The following is a 10,137-nucleotide window of genomic DNA, read 5'->3' as shown; positions in this document are numbered from 1 at the left end:
ATGTGTATGTATGATTTTTGTTACGACAATTAAGATAGATAATATATGGGAGCTACTCAGATAAAAACATTTAAAAAGTCTTTTTTTCAAAGATGTTTAATAATAATTAAAATTTAGAATATATAATCGATTAAACTGTGTTATTTTTGTTAAAATTAGGCTAGACAAATTAATTTGATCGAAAAGATGGTGAATCAAATCTTGAACCAGTTTAAATTTATTTTTTTATAAAAAATGATTATAATACCCTTATTATAGAAAATAACTAAAATAAATACATACATATATATATATATATATATATATATATATATATATATATATATATATATATATATATTGAAAACTCTAAATCCTAATCTTATGACGACAAGTAAATTACTAAAATTTAAGATTTTCAAAATTAATATATATAATAGTTTTCTATAATAAAGGTATTGTAATAATTTTTTATAAAAAAAATAATATTTAGACTAGTCAAAATTTGATTCACTATTTTTTTGGTCAAATTAATTTGTCTAACCTAATTTTGACAAAAATAACACGATTTAATCGATTATATGGATTAAATTTTAATTACTAAAAATATCTTTAGAAAAAAGATATTTTAGATCTCAAATATATAATTGTTTACAATATAATCTACCACTAATTTAAACACTTACTAGGATTAACCCAATATATATGTCCCTCCAAAACGGCATAAGAATTTCTGGTATGGAAATGAGTTGAAGAATGGAAGTTTCTGCGCCTCATCAGATCATATGTTATGAGAGCAATCCTTGAGTAATCATAATGAATCATGAAATTTGAGTTTCACTTCAATGATCCTTGACATATAAGTAATAATAAGCACTCACACAAAAAAATGGTCCACCAATCTTTCTTTCTATCTACCCTTCACTTTCAAAAACACCGCTAACGACTTATGGAAGGTGATAGTGCCTTCACCCAACAAAAAACAAAACCCATTTTCAGTTTTGAGGTTTTGTTTGTTGTCTCATTTTCTTGAGAGTTTGCATTTCATGAAGGGGAGGCCTACTATGTACTACAATGGCATGCTGATAAACAACAACGCCGTCTTCGATTCCGATCCGGGTTTTCTTGAAGAAGGGAAAGCTACAATGGAGATCAATAATAGTGAAGTTGTTGAAGGGAATGGAGAAGATAAGAAGAATGGAGTTACTGAAGTGAATGAAGAATGTGATGAGAATGGTTGCAAAAATGAGACTACTTTTGCTGCTGAATCCAGTTCTGGCTCTGAATTTGTGTCATCTGAGAAAGAACATAATGGTCAAAGTAGTGCTGAGGAGCATTCATGTTCACCACCTTCAATGGGGTCTCCGGTTCAAGAAATGGATGACTCAAATTGCACACAAAGTCCAAATGGAAGTAGTGAAGATGAAGAGAAAAAGGATTTTGGTAATGAGAAATTTTGTATTTATTTGCATAAACTAATCAAGTTTAACTTTTATGTATAGTGAGACATTCAGGTAACCCAAAAAATAAAGCGGCTATTTCGTTAAATATATCAAATTATCTAACTGTTATCAGCTATAATCCATTAACTATTTTTGTTTGTGTTTATGTATGTAATGGCAGATGAAGTAACGTCCTTGATAATTTATATTAAAATAGAATTTGTTGGATTATATTTCTTAAAAGAATTCAATTTTCATTGTCAGTGTTGGAAGTTGAGATGATGAAGGAGAGGTTTGCAAAATTATTACTCGGAGAAGACATGTCAGGTTGTGGAAATGGTGTCCCTACAGCCTTGGCTATATCCAATGCCATAACTAATCTTTGTGGTATGTATGAATTCGAAACAAGTTTTTTCCATGTTCCTGCTTCTAATTGTTATTTAACTTGCTAATTATTAAGGTATGAATTTCCTGAATAATCTGCTGCAGCCACCCTGTTTGGACAACTCTGGAGATTGGAACCCCTGACTTCTGAGAAGAAAGCAATGTGGAGAAGAGAGATAGAGTGGCTACTTTCCGTCGCCGATCATGTCGTAGAATTGAAACCTACATGGCAAACTTTTCCGGACGGAACCAAGCTTGAGGTCTACCACAACTTCACAAAAAATAATCATAATATGCTTTTCTTTTAGTTTACTCAGGATAAACTCTTAAATGAAGTTCTAATTCGCTTTGTTTTGGAAGATACCTAAAAAACCAAAAAAAAATGTTTTCCTTTTAGTATTCATTCTCTTAAAAATACTCTGCTTCGAAAAGTAAATTCCGTTTGATTAACTCTCAAATGTGAAACAGGTCATGACTTGCAGACCACGTTCAGATCTTTATGTCAATCTTCCTGCTCTGCGAAAATTAGATAACATGCTTCTTGTAAGATTTCTTTATTGCATTTCAATGAACACCAATCAATTTTATTTCAAAATAATCCATTCTAGTTTTCTTCTTCTTTTTGCATTTTCATAGGAAATACTAGATGGTTTCATCAATGCTGAGTTCAGGTATGTAGAGCAAGGTGTTCTTGCACCGGACACGGATGACGGTTCGGCTTCTTTTCGAAAAGTGGTGCAGCGACAAGAGGAGAAATGGTGGCTTCCTGTTCCTCAAGTTCCACCCTATGGCTTACACGAGAATTCAAGAAAGCAGTTGCAGCACAAGCGCGATTGCGCAAACCAAATACTCAAAGCTGCCATGGCTATTAACAGCACCACTCTTGCTGAAATGGAGGTTCCTCATGCATATTTGGACTCTCTTCCAAAGGTGTGATATGAATCATCCATCATAGTATCATCCACAAATACTAATTCTATACCTTAAACTTTATATCTTTGTGATTGATTTTTTCATATAAAATTGATAGTTGAAGATCGTGAGATGATTTGACAGATTTAATTAAATTGTCATCTAACAGTTTTCAACTTATGTTCTGTATTGTATTTGTATTCAACTTTCGTACTGTGTTTATACACTATCCTTCTATATTAACTCACACTTTGTGATTCAATGAGATTATTGTTCCAACCCACCCATATTTTTTGTTTTCAGACAGCAAGAGGCAGCTTGGGAGATGTAATTTATAGGTACATTACATCAGAGAACTTTTCTCCAGAGTGTTTGTTAGAGTGCCTTGATGTATGTTCTGAGCATCAAGCAATAGAGGTTGCCAACAGAGTTGAGGCTTCAGTTTATATCTGGCACAAGAAGACCAACTCGAAGCTTCCGAATCGCGCCACCAGATACAGTTCAAGATCTTCATGGGAGATGTTCAAGGATCTAATCCTTGAAGGTGACAAGAGAGAATTGCTTATAGAGAGAGCAGAAACTCTTATGCTCTCCTTGAAGCACCGTTTTCCTGCTCTCCCTCAAACTGCATTAGATACATGCAAAATCCAATGCAACAAGGTTCGTATTATCTATTAATAAAATCTTGATATAAATAGTTTTGTATTGAAGGTACTTTCTCTCTTTCAAATTCGGAATGATATTATAAATTTTAGAATAGTAATATTCACTCCTTTTTCATATAAAAATACTCTATGCTTATTAAAATTACACATCAAATTAGTCATTATGTTTTTTTTTTATATTTACACATTGATTTATATATTTTTTTAACTAAATAATTAAATTTATCATAGTAGAATAATCAAATCTTACACGAATAATAAAACTTGTTTATAGTAGTAAAATAAAAAAATTAAAAGATGCCAAATACATATTTCTATATACGATGTATGATGTATGATCGATGACTAATCTTTAATATACACACATAAGATTGATTGTTTTTAGTATTGTTCTAATCAATCTTATACATACAAAGCTACATGTTAACAATTGATTTTTGCAATAGTTTTATATTTATATATTTTAAATTAGAACAAAGTTTGGCAAAGTTTAATCTACCTCCTCTCTCTTCATAAAATCATAGTTTGCTTTTTTCTGAGATTTAAAAAATTATACACTTTCTACTTATATGATTTATAAACAATCCTATATGTCCAACAAATATTATTATATTTAGCTAATACTTGGTTAATAATAATTTGCTTCCATATTTATAGGAATTTTACACATATGAATTAATAAAATTTATTTGTTAAAAATAATTTAGTATTTATAATAGTCAAATAATGACAAAAAATACTAAAAATTGTTGTCGCCAAGAGTTTCTTATAATTTATTTTGTGGATTATACTTTTTAAATAGTGGATATGCTATATGTATTAAAATTTTGACCACACTTCAAATTGTTTTGTATTATAGGATGTTGGGAAATCAATTCTAGAGAGCTACTCTAGAGTACTAGAGAGTTTGGCTTCAAATATTGTTGCAAGAATTGATGATGTGCTCTACGTGGATGACTTGACCAAACATTCTTCAGATCAGTTCTCAATGCTCCCAAAACTTGGTTTGATCACTCACAACAATCATATTTCTTCAGTTCCATATGTCCCAACAACATCATATAATAATAAATCAGGTCTTGGAACACCAAAAGCAGGGGTTATTTGCCCTGCAAAGGGAGGAAACTCATCAATGACCAATAATAATAATAGTAACATTAATAGAGTAATTTTGACAGATTTTCTTAGCATTGATAGAAAAGGGAAGGACTATGGATGTGAAATTGAGAACTTAGTTCCAACATTAACAGAATTTGATGATGAGGTTCCACCTTGTGAAACAGAGGCAAGTGATTGCACAGATGACGATGTCAAGCATAAAGCATTGGAACAGGCTTGGATAGAGTGAAATGCTTTTGGTCTTATTGAACTTTGATGGTGCATTTCCACATTTTTTTTAATTTTAATTTTGGTGTTTCATATTTCCTCCATCATTGTAAGTAGATGAAATGAAAAACATGTCTTTGAATATAATCATTGTATGGTTATATATTGACATGTTATTTATCCATTGTTAAATATAGTATATAAGGAACTTATTTGTCCTGTCTAATTTTAATAAAAATAATACAATTTAATCAGTTATATGTGTTAAAATTTTAATTATTTAAAAATATTTAAAAAAAAAGACATTTTTGATATTTTTATCTAAATGATTCCCTCTTACATATCATTTTAATAGGGAATAAATAATATTTTGACATACAATATAACAATGATTATATTCAAAAAATATTATTTCTCATGAGAAGTGCGAAAAATTCACATATTTAGATTGAAAAAAGTCTTGATATTATTTACTCTTTATTAATCACTCTAAACATTTTTATATGCTTCTATTATAACTTTTTTTTAACAAAATAAGATGGAGCAAAAAATAAATAGATACATTAAAAAATATAAAATTTTAGTTATTTTTGTCATTATCATCATCAAATTAAAAGATCAACATCACTTCATTTTTTATAATATATAAATGATCTATCAATAATTTTTGTTATGGAAAATCGTTTCATTCTTTCTCGATTAAGTATTTTAAATGACAAAAAAATTAAATTAGCCATGTTTTCTAATTTTTTATAGAAACCGTTATTTAATTTTTAATTGCCCTACATTTATCAGATAAACTCAGCTAAAACACAAATGTTTCACATTTTTAATATATTTTTTATATAATACACAAATATTATTATTCTGATCAATAACACCTAATTTATTTAATCTGTTTTTCGTATTGATTCTGTCAACTAAAATAAATTAAGTAAACACTTCAACTTTTAATGGAACTAAGTCTTTCCATACAGCTTTAATAATGTTATAACTAGATATAGTCTCCAAAAGAATATCTGCTAGCAAGACCTGCATAAATAAGCTAATAACAAAAATATCTTTTTTGTCGAACTTCTACATAATTCTATCTTCTTTTTCTATTGTTAGTTTAGCTAATTACACGGTTTCTTTTCGCACTAGTACAGTTTTTTTTTCTATTGAAAATTTTATGTCTACTTTAATCTATTCTAAAATCCACACTTTTTTATTAGTGGAACACCCTAATATCCAAATCTTTATACTCGAGTCATAAGTCAATGATACTACGGTGGTATAACTCTCAGGTGAATTTTTAATATATAAATATAAGTAATTTTGAAAGGAGTATTAATCGAGAAGCCTGAAAAGAGTAGAAATAAAATCGCGAAAACGTATCACTCACGTTTCGACAACAAAAAGATAAATCGTAAAGCCGAAAGCGATATACGAACAAGGCATAAAGGAGATTAAGAGATAGATAACAGATAGATATATATAACATAAGTAAATAGCCATTAGTCGTGACCCGCGAAGTTTAGGCCAGCTAGGGTACAGTATGAAAGTAGTTGGCAACAGTATATCCTAATCTCTCCCAAAAGAAACATGAGAGCCTCTATAGGCAAGTTCAAAAGAGTTCAATACATAATATAATCTTTTCAAAACAAAAGTGGAGAGATTCTAAGCAAAACACAAAGTAGAGAAAATAAGGATCTTCGCCGTCTCTCAGACGACCCACAACTCACTCCTGAGCACTTGGACCTGTATCTGAAAAACAAGAGATATATACGGAATGAGAACCCCAGGCCCATGGGTTTCCAGTACGGTAAAAGTGCCAAATAAATACAATGCGCTGCAATAAAAACTCACTAAGCATCCTAAACTTCTTCACCAATTAGTCAATTACCCATCCTAGGTTCTCGCTAATCCATGAATAGGCAACTGTCATAAGGGAGTGCTAAATCTAATTCATGTTTCACATGTTTCCCAACTCACTGACTCTTCCACGAATCAGACTCAGAATCATAAGCAAAACCATCACCCGTTGTTCTACCTCAGTAATTCTATATCAGTACATCATACCCTCACCTGGAGCTAGTGAAACCACATCACTGCGTCTACCCAGGGAGCTCAAATTATCTCATTCAATTATCATCATCATCATGCAATCACATCATCAATTCATCTCATCAAGAACAACTTTCAACATCCACCGACACCAGCATGAGGGGCCTCTCAATTGTACAAACACAAGCAATACAGGCAAGTAATACACAAATAAGGTACAAGTAGAACAAGTAGCACATAATCAAGTAACATAGCATATATGATGTAGAAATCCAAAACAAATAGCCAAACCCAAACAATTCAAACATAAACAAATGATGTATGCATACCCTATGGCTGATGATATCATCTGTCGGTTATATAGCTAACCCGACATGTCCTGGTAGCTAACCATTGGACAGAAACACCCCTTGCGGAGCAAGTAGGTTTGAGTTACAACCCCCTTGCTACTACCCGCTTAACACAGAGCTAGTGAAATAACCACTATTGCAGCTACTACCCAGGCGGGTGTTTAAGAGCTCAACCTGGAGCGAGTGGATTCACCACTACTGCCGCTACTACTCAGGCGTCACAATCTCTGACCTGGAGCAAGTGGGACGAACCACAACCCTTGCTACTGTCCAGGATCTCAAAACATACATTCGTTCAGTTTAAAAGCAATCATCATTGTTATCAAATCTCAAACATTAACCTAGAGCAAGCGGGATGAACCACCACCCTTACTACTACCCAAGTATCACAAATACATTCATTCAAAACTCCATAATTAACTCATTTATCATAAACATCATTTCCCGTCTCATACCCGGAGCAAGTGGACAACGCCACTGCCTACTACCCGAGGTCACACATCACATTTCAACATTTTTCATTATTATCCATTTAACACATTCATTCATTAATCATATATGCATTTATACTCATCCATAATCAATAATGGCTTTGCCGTAACCCGACAATAACTCAGCCATCCGGCTCATGGTTCAATCAAGAACCAGCTATTTATCAATAAATATAGCCCTTCAGCTCATGGCATACACGGTGTACTTCCACCGTCATCCTCCATATCTCATATAATTATCTTTGATCATCATTGATCATAACTTTTCCCTTTACTTCATTCGCAAGTTACCACATCCCCTAACTCCTTTCTCATTGCTAGGCATATCATAATGATTTAATACATAAGGGGTGAGATCGGAGGCTTAGAAATATGAGATTTGGCTTTTAAAACTCAAAAATCAATTTTGGCATGAAAACAGAGCCACGCGTACGCGTCCTCCACGCGCACGCGTGGGTGGCCACAATGTTCATCGACACGTATGCGTCGCCCACGCGTACGCGTGGATTGAAAAATAGCCAAACGACGCGCACGCGTCAGCCACGCGTAGGCGTGGGTGCATTTTGCGCCCCAAGCACAAAATTGGCAGAATTCTGGCACAACTCTCGGGAAAATAGTTGGGTCTTTGGTGCAGCGCATTGACCCGCCCGCGCACACTACGCGCCCGCGTGGATGGTGCCTTCTCGAAGAACGACGCGTACGCACCAAGTGCGCCTATGCGCGGAGGGTCATTCTGCTAAAAATTTTCTAAGTTAAAAGCTGCAGAATTCACAGATTCAACCCCCAATCTTCCGACGGACATAACTTTCTCATTTTAAATCATTTTCCGCCCGTTCTTCAAACGGCATGGACATCCCGGATCCAATTTGATTTCTAAACGAGTTTGGCACAAAACGGGGATCCGGAGTCCAACTTAAGTTCCGTCAAAATATGTCCAAAAACTATATTTTCATACAAAACCACAAGGTGCCATTTACAAAACAAGCCATTTTCAACCCTTTTCAAAATCAACCAAAGCATGCCAAATTTCGACCCTTTTTGAAACCAATCAAAATATACCAAAATCAATATCAAGCCTCCTCAACTAATGCATTAACATCTTACCACAATTCACAAAATCGCCATATAACCATTTTTACCCATTTCAATACAAATGGCTAAATTACAAACACATTAACATGTCATACATCCTTCCTCATCCCAATTTTCAACAATACTATTTCCAATCAATTATCATTATACATAATCAATATCATACTCACTATCACATGGTTTCACCCACAAATCAACCTTAATCATTCCTTAAGTATATATCACAACATACATATCTCTCATGCATCGTCATACCATCAAGGCATCAATAATCATAATCACATATATGACCACATAATATATCTCAACCAAAACCAAACATACCTCATCTATATAATTTCACCGAAAATTTCTAAATTCCACACTTCAACTCCTCAAACCTTATTATTCAATAACCAACCCAATCATTCATATATTCATTATCTGAAATTCATCCAATCACTTGTGTCATCATACAATGCACACATCAACTTACCTTCCTTACCTCTTTCCGGCCTCCGGCCTAATTTCACAATTTAAATGCATAAACCACAAATCAATACTCATTACCCAATACATCAAATTATCAATACACCAAGCATACAAGGCCACACAATTCTCAACCCAATCATTAATTCACATTACATACCAACTATGCATATTAGCACCAACCATTTACACAATCCAAACTTAATCCTAGGGGCATCTAGCCTAGAAATTCTCATCCCACCATACGGTACTTAAATAAAACTTAAACCGTACCTCTTGTAGCCAAACCAATTGAGCCTCTTCTATGGAAGTCTCCACCAATCCTTAGTTTCAAGTCTCACCAAAGCTCCACAAGAAACACCAACCTCCCAATTGTGCATCAAAATCACCAAATACACTAATATAACTAATTTCACATACATACGTCAATCTAGGTCTCATAAAAATGAAAAATCACAAGGGTTTGAGTACTTCTTACCTCAGCCCATATGAAATAGGGATAGAACCCACTTAGAATCCATGTTGGAGTATCCCTAAACATCCAAAATCACAAGATTTTAACACTAATTACCTAAAAACGTGTAACAGTGGGAAATTTCGAAAACTTGGCAGAGATAAATGGAATACTTACTACAAAACTTAGATAAAATTGTAGAGGATAAGAAGAACGATGCGTGGCCGCAAACGGCTCGTCAATCGGAGCTCCGTAGCTCAAGTTATAGTGATTTGAAGATCAAAGAGAGTTAGGTTTTCTCTCTTCTCTTCTCTCTTCTCAATTCAGCGCCCAACCCTTTCTTTTAGGGTAAAATAAGCTGAAATGCTTATAATTAATGTTTATATATGTTGGGTCTTGGGCCCACTTAAACCCGGTTCACTTATTTTTGTCTGTTGGCCCAATTTTGGGCCAAAACCCTTTAAGATTAGCGCTTTAAATCGCACTTTAAATATTTCTACCTCCCCTAATTATAATTTCTCATTTCTT

At 33.3% G+C, this 10,137-nt stretch overlaps 1 protein-coding gene across 1 annotated transcript; it reads left to right on the top strand.

Annotated features, from left to right (window-relative positions):
* Positions 1 to 884: 884 nt before the first annotated feature.
* On the top strand, positions 885 to 4,819 carry LOC130962003 (rop guanine nucleotide exchange factor 7-like). The gene is made up of 7 exons (XM_057888077.1): positions 885 to 1,422; positions 1,686 to 1,808; positions 1,911 to 2,065; positions 2,274 to 2,348; positions 2,442 to 2,735; positions 3,021 to 3,377; positions 4,242 to 4,819. Exons 1-7 carry the CDS (start codon positions 1,026 to 1,028, stop codon positions 4,728 to 4,730), a joined length of 1,890 nt encoding a protein of 629 aa, XP_057744060.1. The 5' UTR covers positions 885 to 1,025; the 3' UTR covers positions 4,731 to 4,819.
* The last annotated feature ends 5,318 nt before the right edge of the window (positions 4,820 to 10,137 follow it).

This window comes from Arachis stenosperma, chromosome 2 (assembly GCF_014773155.1).
Source record: "Arachis stenosperma cultivar V10309 chromosome 2, arast.V10309.gnm1.PFL2, whole genome shotgun sequence".
NCBI lineage: Eukaryota > Viridiplantae > Streptophyta > Magnoliopsida > Fabales > Fabaceae > Arachis > Arachis stenosperma.
The sequence above is the reverse complement of the archived record's forward strand: the minus strand, read 5'-3'. Positions and strand labels throughout refer to the sequence as shown.

Excerpts from the sequence above, each read along its gene's own strand:
- LOC130962003 (XM_057888077.1), top strand. The coding sequence starts at position 1,026 with ATGAAGGGGAGGCCTACTATGTACTACAATGGCATGCTGATAAACAAC. Across the intron at positions 2,736-3,020 it reads ATTTGGACTCTCTTCCAAAG|ACAGCAAGAGGCAGCTTGGG; the intron begins GTGTGATATGAA and ends TTTTGTTTTCAG. Across the intron at positions 3,378-4,241 it reads GCAAAATCCAATGCAACAAG|GATGTTGGGAAATCAATTCT; the intron begins GTTCGTATTATC and ends TTTGTATTATAG.